This window comes from Bos indicus, chromosome 29 (assembly GCF_029378745.1).
Source record: "Bos indicus isolate NIAB-ARS_2022 breed Sahiwal x Tharparkar chromosome 29, NIAB-ARS_B.indTharparkar_mat_pri_1.0, whole genome shotgun sequence".
NCBI lineage: Eukaryota > Metazoa > Chordata > Mammalia > Artiodactyla > Bovidae > Bos > Bos indicus.
The window spans coordinates 17,646,585-17,661,060 of record NC_091788.1 but is presented as its reverse complement, the minus strand read 5'-3'; the positions used below and the strand labels follow the sequence as shown (position 1 = coordinate 17,661,060).

The 14,476-nt window shown below is 47.0% G+C and overlaps 1 protein-coding gene across 2 annotated transcripts in view; it reads right to left on the bottom strand.

The window, feature by feature from the left end:
- TENM4 (teneurin transmembrane protein 4) overlaps positions 1–14,476 on the bottom strand; it is a 3,327,204-nt gene that overhangs the window by 73,916 nt on the left and 3,238,812 nt on the right. For both annotated transcript variants that reach the window (XM_070782510.1, XM_070782511.1), the window contains 2 exons: positions 6,976–7,095; positions 1,299–1,560 (listed from right to left, as the gene is read on the bottom strand). In XM_070782510.1, coding sequence (XP_070638611.1) covers positions 1,299–1,560; positions 6,976–7,095 — 382 coding nt within the window. The remainder of the gene's footprint in view (positions 1–1,298; positions 1,561–6,975; positions 7,096–14,476) is intronic.

Sequence of the window (14,476 nt, the reverse complement as noted above, 5' to 3'; positions counted from 1 at the left end):
ACACACCCTTTAAAATGCACATCTCCCTGTACTTGCAAAGGCTAGCCAATGACAGGACTGGGGAAACCAGATATCATGTATTTCATGATATCTGATAATAAGCAAGGTTTGTGACCCAGCCAGGCTTGTAGACATTCAGCCCAGGGAGCACTATAAAGAGGAGGAGGACCCTTCACCTCATTTGTTCCAAAGTCCCTGCTCCCGGGAAGCTGTCTTGCCGGAGCCAAACCAGGGCTGAGTAACAAACCACCCCTCTCCAGCAAGCTCCAACTCCACCGACAGCCATCTCCTAAGAAAGGTCAGCCTGGTGGTGGAGACAGGTGCTGCATCTCTGAAAAGGAGTCAGGTTTCAACCTGAGGGTGCAAGGAGAATTCCCAAATGGCTGCATTTCCTTCCTTTGGGCTGTGTCTGAAGCCACTCACCAGGGCACAGCAGAGAAGTGTGCCTGCTTAGCCAGGCAAGAAATACACACACGAACACGTCTAAACGCCCCGTTGCCCTGACACTGGAGATCATTAAGGTGCCGGTCGCCAGAGCTCTCGTTAGGCTGGTGGGACGGCTGGGGCTTCTCCCCCAGCTTTCGCACCGTCATCCCTTGTCCTCCCCAGCCTTCCTTTCGGCCATGAGAAACGGGGCCTGGATGGCCAAAGAAATTCAACTCCACACAGCTATGTGAGGCAAAGAATCTATCTCGATTTCTATCAGATTAAAATGCATTTTTCCAAATTACTTCCTTTTAATGATAACGGAGTAAAGAACTTACGTGCATGGATTTGAGCCACAGCACTCACTAACTGGCCTGAAGGTGGAGCGTGTAAAATAATCTTCATAATAATACTGGTTAAAATCTGTCGAGCACTTAGTAGGTGCCAGATACTGTGTGAGGCATCTCATACACGTTTTCTCATTTAATCTTCAGTGTGATGTGAACATTTGGGACCTCCTGTCTCACTCCTCTTGGTGGAAATTATCATCACTATTTTTAACAGAAATAATGAGAGAGGGGAGACACTGGAAGTTGGGGAAAGGGGACGTAGAATGAAGTGGATGGCAGAGTGGAGAGGGCGTGGGGATTTATTACATCTTGAAGGATGCCAGGCACTTTAAAGGGCTCACGTGTATTAAATGTGTAAGGTGGTGGTTGTCATAGCCCGACACCACCCCGCAGTGGGGTCTTGGCCCTTGGGTTCCGGGTGGTGGGCTGATGGCTGTCTCTGTCCCCTGTCTCTGAGATCCTCCCCCACCCCCTAAATGAAATAAAAGCATGGAGAAATGCAACTCAGAAACCCGGGTGTACCTGGATTTCCGGGACAATGGGGCCCTTCTCTGCACAGGAGCTGGCGAAGGACGTCAGCGGGGAAGGAGACACGACAGGGTTGGGGCGGGCGAAGCTGCTCAGGTCACAGCTGGGGATCTCATTCTCCTCGTGCCGCATGACGATGGTTTCCATGACGAAGAAGCGATCCCAAGGCAGCCAGAGGGTGTGCTCCTGTGCGATGAAGGGGGCCCGCTCGAACCGCAGGATGATGGAGACGCCGCCGTTGGTGACCAGGTCAAAGCTGTTTGGGAGGGGAGGGTGAGAAGGAGAGGAGCGGCAGACAAAGAGGAGAGAGGCAGAGAAAGGAGGAAAAATTACACCAAAGGGTCTCAGCACTTGCTGAGGGAGATCCTAACACCTCAAAGACCTGACCACAGTCACGCACAATGACCCAGATCCCGGGAGGCATTATTGTTTTGAAAGTGATTCACCACAGAGAATTTGCCAAGATCAAATAATAACCTGCTATGGAGAACCGTTTTCCAGGACACAGGACTGCTGATGAGCCTCTGCTGTGGTGCTTCAGCAGAGCAAACCCTGCCCTGGCGTTAGGAACCCTAAGCTTAGTCCTGGCTCTGCCATGGGCTACTGTGTGATCTTGGGTAAGTCACTTAGCCTCTCTGATTCTCAACTGTCTCATCTGTAAAAGGCAAAGATTCCAATAAATTCTTCTTAAGTCATTAAGATTCTATGACTCCTCAGTAATTTTAGGGCTTCCCTGGTGGCTCAGTGGTAAAGAATCCGCCTGCCAATGCAGGAGACCCAGGTTTGATCCTTGGGTCAGGAAGACCCCTTGGAGGAGATAATGGCAACTCACCCCAGTATTCATGCCTGGGAAATCCCATGGATGGAGGAGCCTGGCAGGCTACAGGTCCATGGGGTCGCAAAAAGAGTTGGACGTGACTGAGCAACTGAACAACAATAACAAAAATAGTAACTTTAACTCTGATTATGATACTCAACCAGGCTTCTGGAGTTACAAAACAGTGAGGTTTAGAGAAGGGTGCGGTTAGAATCACCGTAACTTAAGTGAAAGGGGAACCAGAAGACGGGGTCCCAAACTCTGAGATGAGATGAGATCTCTGCGGCAGTATCGCTGAGAGGTGGTCACCCAGCCCTTGTTCATCGCCCCTTGGGGATGGCCGGGCACTTGTTGCCAGCTCTGCTTTTGGCTCAAGCATCTTAATTCTCATCACCTGCAGAGAGACCTGGCAGGGTACTTGCCCATTCAAGCCTTGGCATGGAGCTTTTTTTTTTTTTAAATCCCAGGAAACTGAGTCCCCACTTGTACCCCATGTTTCTGACACTGCCTCATACAGTGTCTGAGCTGGGGGCTCTGCAGCTTTGTGGCCAGAGACCAGGCGAGCTCACGTTACAGAAAATGGCAAAGGAGGCCCAGCAGCAAGCCCAGATACATCCCTAGCTCTGCAGGCGGCATCTGCTTTGTCAAGTAGAGTGTATGGCTGCTTCTTAAGACCTCACGTTCAATGTGCAACAAGATTAATTCAGACCCACCCCCATCAAAACAGGAAGTTCAAAATCAAGTAACAGCTGACTCACTGGAAGCGAACTTCACTGCCATCTGACCTAGTCCTCTCTCTGAATCTGATGTTGTACTTCATTCTACAGAATCACCTCCAAGGAGCCAAATTTCCAGTGATGATATGCTCTGCCCCCAGGAGGACTGTCTCGTCTCTGGTTAGTTCTGGCTGTTAGTAGACTTTTCGGGGGGTGCGGAGTGAGCCTGGCTCCCTCTCCTTATGGCGCCTTAGCCACTTGTCCTTTTTCTTCCGGCTGCAGTGACTTCAAACTAGTCTGCCTCTGCCTTGGACAGTCCTCTAGGACTTGGAAACGTTGATCCTGTCCACCTGCCACCTCCCGGCTCTGATGTCTCCTTGGACAGAGCCCTTCAGCTCTTACTCTCAGGATGCATTTCCAAGGCCTGTTCTCATCTTGCTCTTTTGGATGGAGGGCTTCTGCTAGCTCCTGGCCCCCTCAGGATTCCAGTCCCCTCCCCGGGTCCCCTCTGCACCATCACTGTGCACTGGGATCCCACATTCACTCTCAGACCCAGGGACACCGATCGCGCTCAGTCTCTCCAAACTTAACCCAGTGTTTCATGGTTATATGAATAGTTTATAGAACGAATGCATGAGTGAGACTGTCAACTTCTTCTGAATTGACTGTACACTGAACACCCTAAGTTCTTCCCTCCTTTGGCTATTACTCTAAGTCAATCCAACGTTTACCTGTGCAGCTGGTTTTTGGGACCCTACCCCAGGACCTCATTTTCATCCCAGATAAACGGCCCTGGCAGGATTAGCCTCATGGCTCCAGTTTGCTCTTCCCTCTTCTAGAAGCTGCAGGGGTTTTGCACTGAACTAGCATCAAATCTTGCTCTTGGTAGATGGTGCCCTTGGATTTGGGTTCCCAAGCTCCAAAGCCTGACTCTTCCGTGTTATGCTAAACCTTTTTATCTGTTTTGCCTGCTCTTCACTGAGCCCCTTCTAGGTTCATGTAACCTCTGTGTAGAGGAAGCTGGGTACCACCATCCTTTGATATTTGATGATAGAGAAAAACCAGGGAAGGTGTTTATTTTCAGCTAAGAGTTTAGGTGTTGGCTTTGTTTGGGGAAAACACCCAGGGAACAAGTTTTCTGTCATAGAAATGACAGCATTTGTACTTTGACAGGACATTTTTTTTTAACACCAAAAGCATTTTGTATTGGGGTGCAGTCGATTAACACTGTTGAGGCAGTTAGTTCCAGGTGAACAGCGTGGCGGAACATTTTTAACTGTCAAGCAGGACTGTGGCCTGACTTACACGCTCCCTTCACATGAGGATGAGTGTGCGGAGGGAATGAAGACAAAATGAAAAGACGCTTTCTCAAGGCCCTGAGCCGGCTGGGGGTGGCTGCTGCTAAGAGCCAGGCCCGCTCATCTGAAGGGAAACTTTGCTGCGGACACGGCTGTGATTCTGACCTCAAAGGGAAGGCCTGCTTCTCACATGAAGCCCAAACTTAGTGATGGCTGGTCAGAGCACTGCTACTTAGCCCACAAGTGACTGACATCGCCTGTCTGAGCCTAATCTCCTCATGTGAGATGAAGTTGGTGATCACTGTTACTTGGCAGAGTTATTAATTAGATAGATGAGATAATGGATGAGGAAAGCGCTGGGCTCCATTCCCTGGGCTTTGTGCTTCAATGACTCTGAGCTGCTTCTCTTGTCTGCTAATTCCTCTAAATTTTTCTTCATGACTTCTATTTTCCATCTTTCTAATCATCTGTTTGGCTAGCTTCCCTGCTACTGTCTTCTGTTTGTGAAATCTTATGACTTGAGGTCTGGCATTTCAGCATGGTGTGTGTGTGTGTAAGTGTGAGGGTGTGTGTGTGTATAAGTGTGAGGGTGTGTGTAAGTGTGAGGGTGTGTGTATGTAGTGTGAGGGTGTGTGTGTGTGTAAGTGTGAGGGTGTGTGTGTACGTGTGAGGGGGATGTGGATCTGGGTATAGGCAAAGGGCCTGCAGAACAAGTGAGGAATACAAAGATGAATTGGACCCGGTCCCTGGACTTGCATACACTATTATCTCCAGGCTGTGTCTGTAGCCTTTCAGTTTCTCCTGGGTGTGAGAGGTAATAGAAAAGGTGAGTCAGGAAAACATGGGAGGGAAATTGGCAAGATGCTCCTCATTCGCATATAACAAACAGGGCTCTTCAGAGAATAAGTAACGCTTAGAGAATAAGTAATGACTTTCCCATGCATTATCTAGTGTCTGAGATGGGAAGAAAATGTAAGCCCCATAAATGCACTGGTAAGAACTGTTCTGAAACTCAAGCTCTAGATTATGGCAGAGTCTGGCCACTATGGTGTGATTTAGTTGGCTGGTACAGGACATACGACTGACACTTACCACCCAGGACGACCATGCTCTCATGCAGAGACTGCAGGGACAGCACAGCAGGAGGAGTCAAAGCGTAGAGGTGCTAAGCAGGCACTGCCCAAGGCCCACCAAACTTAGTGGACTCTGGTGTGTCTTATGGATCCATCCTAACCAAGCACAGTGAGCCGAGGATGGACGATTTGCTATCTCACAAGAACGATGGACAAGCTTTTTTTTTTTTAATTAAAAAAAAAAAATGTTTTGGCCATTCTGTGCAGTATACAGGATCTTAGTTCCCTGACCAGGGATTGAACCCCTGCCATCTGCAGTGGAAGCATGGAGTCTTAACCACTAGACCGCCCAGGAAGATTCCTGGACAAGTTTTATGGCAAAAAAAAAAAAAAAAGCAGTCACCATGACTCCTTTTTGATGACTGTTTCACAGCAGGTAATAATGTGGTCAGGACACCTGTTACCTATAGTGCTCACATCTGCCGTTTCCATAAAGCAGGCAGCCCAGAGGTGGAAGGTGGGGAAAACACCAGGAGGGAGGAGACGTCTCTGTGCTGTAGCGCGAGTCTACACTGGGGGTCAGTGGCCTGGCCCGGGGAAGACGGCCCCTGGGGACTGGCCGCCAACCTCTTCCATTCACAGGGAGGGGGAGGAGGGGAAGTGGGTCTCCCATGCCGAGCATGCCAGTCCCATCGAAGAGGCACACATGTCTACAAACAGATGAGACTCTACTTCATTATCACCTCGGCCAGGGCACGTTCACATCTGAGATTGGATTAAAGAGGTGCTAAAATCAATCAGGCTGGAGCATAATTTCCAACACAGAGTGAAAATCAACCTTATGGGCCCACACTTAGCCAGATGGACTGCCACCACCTGATTTTATTAAAAATAGAGGACTTGTCACCACTGACAGCCTAAATATCCCACTTTCCTCCTTTCCCTCCCCTTCTCTCTGAAATAGTCTTATGGCTTGCACTGGAATTATCACCTTCCCAATTTGTAATTTTAATAAATAGCTAATATTTATTGTATACTGACTATGTGTTAGACCCTGAAGATACAGGGTGAACCAGAGTGGGGCAGGGTACTAAAATTTATTAAACACCTAGTATGTGCATGGCGTTTTTCTATCAAAGAATTGAATACTTACCACGCCACTGGGTAAGACTGATAATATTAGGGACCACTTAACAGAGCAATTGATCTGATCTGAACAGATGAAGAACATGAGGCCAAGAGAGGCTTGGAGATAGGTCCAAGAACACATGGCCAGCAAATGGGGGAGCTAGAGTGATTAGAGAGACCTGACTTCATTCAGGCTGGTAAACTAAAGGTCCTCACAGGGATCTTAAGGTCAGAGCTCAGTTATCAATCAGCAGCCTCCATAGACCTAGGTGGTTGCAGATGGAACCATGCAGCAGGAATGCTAAGACTTTAGGAGCTGTCTGGTCTATAGAAAATGGTTCATGTGACAGTATTTTATATCATAAGCTATGAAACAAGAAAATATATATAAGGTACCTAGTGGTTACTCTGAGAACCAAATAAGAAAAAACTGCTTAATTTAGAGCCAAGATGACTCAGGACAGAGTCAGCTACAAGACCTCACTCACAGCAAGTGAGCTGCAGGGTTGAGCACGTGGATGCAGGTCCTCTGACTCCAGGTCCCATCCTCTCTGCACGATGTCATTCCAGCAGCAGCTATGTTGGCAAGACCATGAGTACAGGGTCTTTACTAGCTCTGGTTGCCAAAAGTCCTCTTACCTGCCATCCTGCCTGCTGATCGTGTATCCAAAGAGAGGGTTATTGACAAAACTGATATTCACACCAACCAGTGGGGTCCCATCTGATGTCATGACTTGACCACGAATGACACATGCATGCCTGTGGGTAGAAGAGAGAGAATAACATGACCTACTTATGATGGTAGAACCCTGGCTAGCAGGTAAGAAGACAGAAGGCAGGTCACTCAGATATATCTTGGCACCCAGGGCTCATGGTATCCACTCAACATGAGCACTACTTTTTTATTTACTGCCTCAATCTTTTTTAGATTAGTACAAAAGTTAATGTGGCCTCTGTCTGTGAATTTTAAATCATTATAACTAGGCTCAAATACATCTTTATTAATCAAAATAGGAACCATTACAATGAACACGTTTTGCTAATGAGAAATAAGTTTGTTTATTCCTTAGAGTAAAAATCTGTGCTTTGGGATTCGATGAAATATTGGAAAGCATTTTCTGTCTCCTGCTGGTTGTGGACGTGTTTTCCCTGCAAAAAGTTGTCAAGATGCCTGAAGAAGTGATAGTTGGTTGGCGACAGATCTGGTGAATATGGTGGATGATGCAAAACTTCACAGCCCAATATGTTCAACTTTTGAAATGATAGTTGTGCGATGTGTGGTCAGGTGTCATCATGGAGAATTGGGTCCTTTTAGTTGATCAATGCTGGCTGCAGGCGTTGCAGTTTTCGGTGCATCTCATTGGTTCACAGAGCATACTTCTCAGATGTAATGGTTTTGTTGGGATTCAGGAAGCTCTAGTGAAGCAGACAGACCAGCAGCAGACCGTCACCAAACAATGACCAGGACCTTTCTTTTTCGGTATAAGTTTGGCTTTGGGAAGTGCTTTGAAGCTTCTTCTTAGTCTAATCACTGAGCTGGTCATCACTGGTTGTCATATAAAATCCACTTTTCATTGCACGTCACAATCTGATTGAGAGATGGTTCACTGTTGTTGTGTAGAATAAAAGAAGATGACACTTCAAAACAACGAATTTTTTTATTTTTTTTGCAGTCAGCTCATGAGGCACCCACTGATGGAGCTTTTTCACCTTTCCAACTAGCTTCCAATGCTGAATGGCCATAGAATGGTCAACGTTGAGTTCTTTGGCAACTTCTCTCGTAGTTGTAAGAGGATCAGCTTTGATGATGCTCTCAACGGTCATTGTCAACTTCTAATGGCCGACCACTGTGCTCATCTTCAAGGCTCTTGTCTGTTTGCAAAACTTTTTGAACCACCACTGCCCTGTACATTTGTTAGCAGTTCCTGGGCCAAATTCATGATTGATGTTGTGAGTTGTCTCTGCTGCTTTATGACCCACTTTGAACTCGAATAAAAAAAATTGCTTGAATTTGATTTTTGTCTAACATCATTTCTACAGTATAAAATAAGGAAAAATGAGCAGCAATTAATAAGTCAGGAGCAAAATAATAAAGTGAGGAATATGCATTAAAATGATGTATAACAAGCCACTTTTATTTCAGAATGTATTCTAATATCAAATGGCAAAGTTCAACAATGTAAAACCCCAACTACTTTCACACTAACCTACTAAGTCATCAAACTTTCTCTAAAGAATTATTATTGAGAAAAATTTTCAGATGTCTCACTTACAGGTTATGTTCTATGGATACTGTACAGTGCTGTAAGGAGACGAAACTGATCCAAGGGACCCATACAGTACAGTTGTCTGTGTTGCATGATTGCTCAGTCATGTCCAACTCTTTGTGACCCCATGGACTGTAGCCTGCCAGACTCCTCTGTCCATGGATTTTTCCAGGTAAGAATACTGGAATTGGTAAATGGGTTACCATTTACTTCTCCAGGGGATCTTCCAGACCCAGGAATAGAACCTGGGTCTCCCACATTGCAGGCAGATTCTTTTACCACCTGAGTCACCAGCGAAGCCCTACAGTATAGTTATGCATATAAATTTGCAGTCATGTGACTTGGGTTCAAATCCTGGCTTGGTCACAGCTCTTTGATTCTCTGTTCTTCATCCATGTTCAGAGTAACTCCATACATGGCATTATGTATGGCATACATCCTGGCACAACAGTCTCACTAGAAGCAGACACTGAAGAAAGTGACCAGGATGGAGAGCACTTCCTCTCATCTGGCACAGGAGACAGGAGGAGGGCAAAAGCTGAGGTCCCCTTGGAGTGGGTTCTGGAACCCGGCACCTCTCCCAACACCACCTCCCTACTCTCCTATATTCCAGGCAACAAGCCATCTGCTTTTCCCCAGCTTGTCAGGCAAACGTTTAAAGCCTCTGTGTCTGTGCGATGTTCCTCCATCTTCCTCAGATGTCATTATCCTGCAACCCTCTCCCCACTTTCTCATCCTTAAAGACCCAGCTTCAAACAACACCTCTTCCCTGAAGCCCTTCTTGATGCCCGTAATTAGAACTGGTCACAGTCTCTTCCAAAACCTGGCACAAGCCCCGTGATGCCCTGCCACACATACACGTTTCTCCTCTCCATGGATCACCACCTCTTTTAAGGCCACGGTCAAGGTCTTTTTTTTTTTTTTCCTCTCTCTAGAGAACCTGGAAATGCCTAACTAGTACTAGGTGATTGCTTGCATGTGTGCTAAGTCGCTTCCATCGTGTCTGACTCTTTGTGACCCCATGGACTGTAGCCCACCAGGCTCGGGACTCTCCAGGCCAGAACACTGGCGTGGGTTGCCATGTCCTTCTTCAGGGAGGTGACTGTAAACAAACATAAACAGTGAACTGAGTAAATAAGTGGGAGAATCATAGATCATCCAAAATGATGTTTTTCAAATATTTCAGAAACAGTATCTTCTTAGCAGATGATATTTTATAAGGATCCCCAAGTGGAAAACCATTAAAAACAAGATCTCCGGATGAAGTAGGGGTGGGGTCCCCTTTTCTGCTTGGGATGGTCCTGAAGGCAACTCTGTGGAGTCTTACTGTTTGGAGAAGCCAGAGGAAGGCTAGTTTGAAAATCGCTGAGTTAGCGGAAGAGTAGGAAACTCGGTCCACAGACGTCATGGTGTTTGCTCCAAGCCACACAGGGAGGTAGGGGCAGAGCCAGCCCTGAAGTCCAGGCCTCAGCTCTGGGTCCAACTTTAGACCAGTCTGCACACCACTGCCAACGGGTGCATGTGGAGATGCTCACAGGTGTCAAGGTCCTAAGGGATCAGGACGCTGGGGAGACAACCCTAGGGAACAAGACAAATCTTAGGCAAAGATATAGGCGCTGATGTCCAGACCACCTTCTCCATTCACCTCAGTTCGGAAGGCTTTTTTCTGACCTGGGGAAGAGCTAGTGATGAGGCCTGTGGGCATTCATGAAAAAAAAAAAAAAAGATCTTAAACTCTGCCTCTGCTTTATTAGGTACCTACATCTCTAGCTTCCTAGAGTGATAAACTTTTCTCTGTTTGATGAGAAAAGCAATTAACACCAGGCTTGTAAGCAGCTGGGCTCGCCCGTGTGAGCTTGTCCTTTCTGAAGGCAGGGATGACTACCCACAATGCACTGACAGCCCCCGCCCCACCCGGCCCCCTCCCCTCCCCCCCACCACACACAATCGGGTTAATGTTAATTCAGTCAGTGGTTTCCTTCTGAGGCCCTTGGTCTAAATGCAATTACATGGCAAGCAAGTTAAGCAGGTGAAGCTCAGCAAAGACTCTCCGTTCCTGTTCTGAAGGTCTCCCAATATATTTAGGTAAAATTATCTCTCCGCTAATGGGAAAGATTTATTCCATCAATTGTATTCAGCCAGTACTGAGAGATGCTTTCTCTAATGGAGGAAAATTGGATTTCTTATTTGCTGGAACTCTGTCCTTCTAGAGAATTACTAACAGATCGCATCTCCTGGTGCTGGCTCCTCTCCAGCCTCCCCCTGACATCTGTGACTTCTGAGTCTGTCTGGACGATAACCAGCCCTCTGGGGATGGTTTTCTTTGGGGGGCTGCCCCGGCTGCTGCCCGTCATCCACAGGCAGGCCGGCTGCCTCTGATTTATCTCCCTTCAGGGATTTCCTGATAATTGGGCAACATTAAATCAGCACCATTTGGCCATCACGTCACCTCCACCTCGGCAAGCCCGAGCAGATGTAATTTTAGCCTGGGCTCCTGTGGATTGCCTTGGATTCTGGAGAAGATTAAGTGGACTCCCTGTACCCCAGTGGGCCACAGAGGCCTCCTGCCAAAACAGGCATTTGGCTCAGAAATTGAGTTCTGGAGAAAAACACTTCCATCCTCCTTCCATTTGACCATGACTTTCAGTTGTCAAGAAAAACCCAGTTCAACACAAAGTCTTCTGTGGAACAACAGAGGCTGGGGGAGTCTGCTCCAGGGATGGTTCTTGGAAATGTGTCTCCTGCCATGTGTTTTTGTCTAGGGAGGTCTGAAGAGATGTGTGTGTTGGGCTCCCAAACGCTTTCCTTCTTCATCCAGGTATTTATCAGATACCACCAGTGGGGCAGTGGCGAATGTTTAACAACTGGCTTTCCAAAGAACAGTGACTTTAACTTGCAGCATTTGCCTATTTCTGTGGTGTAAAGACTTCCACCATAGCCGATTCCATACTGCCGATAAGATGTCACCATATCCAGAGCTGGGAAGAGATGGCCAACAGGATACCATGAGATAGCAGTATTTCCATCATAGAGACACAGGAGACCTAAATAAACTCTAGAACAAAGGTGAGGAGAAAACAGTGGAATAACTAGGAAGTGGTAAGTTTTGATTATTTATTACCTTTGCTTTTAATATAATTTGTGATGTTATGTAGTTTTTTAAAATAATTATTGTGCTTAAGAACTAGCTTGCAGAATTCCTGAACACTTAATAAACAGTCCCCATGAACTGGTATGAGCCAGCTTCGTCCACCACTGGAAGACTGACCCTCATACTAAGGATCAGTGCATCTCAGAAATAGGTGCTGCTCTGACTGTGAAATTCTGTAATGGAAGGTCGCCTTGGTGAGAAATCACTAACGCAGGGTACAAATCAGTGCCACCAATTTGGCTTCTTGGCTGGCTTATCTGATCCTCTTACCATCAGTCCTAGAGCTGATGTGTTTTGCTTTTCTGTGGTCACTGTCTGGGCAGAACGGGGTTATTTTCTACTCATTCTTGGGGTCCCATCTAAGCTGTCATCACTTCAGTGAGGCTGTTGCCAGCTCTTCCTGGCACAATTAATAACCCCTCTGCTAGGCTGCTCTAAACCTTCCAAGTATGTCTCCACGACGTGGCTGTCATCCAGTGATACTATTCACATTTGCACAGCTATCCCACATGCTTCCATCTCTGAGGGCTGGGTAAGCATGAAATATTCTCCCTGAGTGCTTATTAGGTGAGAAATGATCAAGTAACTGAAGTTCAGAGAGAGCAGACTTGCTCAAGGTCATATAACAAAGAGCTCAGCGGGCTCAAAGCTAGGTCTCCTAATACTTCCAGGTCCTTCTTCTTACCACTGTGTTATTCACCTGCGCTCACTGAAATTCACATAATTTAGAACACAAGGCATCTACTCAAAGCTAGGCACTGTGTTAGGTGCTGGGGTTATAGAAATACATGGATTATAGTCCCCAGTTGCTGGCTGGAGCTCAGCAAGGCCAATTTGAAATGTTTGAGTATAGTTGTCTGACACCAGTGAGTCAACACATGGGTTTGGCATATGTCAGGCAGCTGGGATACAAAACAAGCAATTAGGCTGGGTGAACTCTGCCAGAAAGGCATGCTTGTGCCAGGCCAAGGGTGGGGGGGGTGTCAAACACTCTGGCATTGGCCCAACCATACACTCTGGGCCTGATTGAGGTGCCCTGGCTGATGCCAGTGATGGGGAAGATCTGCCTGACTGCTTCCCGGGGACAGTGGCCAGGTTTGGATCATGAGAGGAAAGTGTTGGAGAGACAACACCACTGTGAAATAGAACCAAGCAAATACAAAGCTCATCCGAGCTGCCCATCAGGGAGAAGTGGAGGGCTGTAGTGAAAGAGCCCTGGGCAGGGCGTCAGATCTCGGCCCTGACTCTGGCATGACCCTGGAGTGCACCCGGTCTCTCTGGACCTCCATTCTCTCATCTGTTCACACAGGCTGAAGTTTTTCCCAGCCGGATGTAAAATGGGATGTATGATGGCTTTAATCTGGTGCTACTCAATCCAGCTCAAGCAGCCCTACTACACATGGCTTCAGAATCCTAATGGAGCTCATACAATGCTTAAACTTATTTCTAAATTTTCCCCCCTACAAGGAACCTTCCACCCATTCTCTTCACCTGAAAACCACCTGCTCATCCTCAGACCCCACCTGGAGTGGTACCCTAGCACTCACATCCCCGGGCTGTCTCTGCTAATGTTGTCAGGCTATTGGGCAACCTTGTGATCTCCCAGCAGATCACGAGCTCCTTGAAGACTGGGACCACAGTGTCCTCACTGTTGGATTGCCAGCACCCCGCATGGGTGATGCTCATTTCTGAGTGGGCAAAAGAAAGCCTCTGCCAACACAGGGGTTTGCCCTGGAATTTGAATGCATGGAGCAGAGTAAGCTCTTGATAAATTATTTACTGAATGAATAAAGAACTGATGTGTTTCTGTAACTGAAGGTGAGGGAGAGACCAAAGAACTCTAAGCTACATGACCTTGACAGCGATATGGCTAGGGCACAGAGGGCTGCTGAAGCTGGGCTTCCAAGGTGGTCACAAGTTAGCTGCGTCCCAAGGCCTGGTTCCCTCACTGAGAGCATCTGCCCACCTGTGCCTGCAGCCCTACTACTCTTCTGTACACTTACAATTTTGCAAAATTAAAAAAAAATGCTGGAAATTCAGTTAGATTTCTTATTCAATGTGTATTATACAAGAAGACAGGCAAAAGCAAAGGAAGAAAAACTGCAGCTTGATTTTTTGTTGTTGTTGCTGTTATTAAATGGAAACAGCTAATGAAGTTGGTATTCAGGAAAGTGGAATCATCATTCGGGATCTATCAAGGTGCAAAGACAACTCTGGCCTTTTCTCTGCTGTGGAGCGTTTGCTACTGTCTGCCACTGCTGGTTATGCAAATCACTCCTCTGCATTACCTACTTTAAACAGATTTATATGCTTGACTTGTACCAACACTTTAAACTGTTTTCTCCTAACTCATGCTGACTGATGGGGGATCTTTCCAGCACCCACTACACTTCATCTACCCTCTTGTAAGAACCTTGAAAAAAAAAGTGTGTTAGTTGCTCAGTCATGTCTGACTCTTTTGTGACCCCATAGACTGTAGGCTCCTCTGTCCATGGGGATTCTCCAGGCAAGAATACTGGACTGACCGCCATGCCCTCCCCTCCAGGAGATCTTCCTAACCCAAGAATTGAATCTGGCTCTCCTGTATTGCAGGTAGATTCTTTACTGTCTGAGCCACCAGGGAAGTCCTGTAAGAACCTTATGTGGGCCCAGATGAGAAGCCCCACCTCACAGCCTATCATATGACCTCCATCAAGGGGGTTCCCAGTCAAAGCCTGACCCT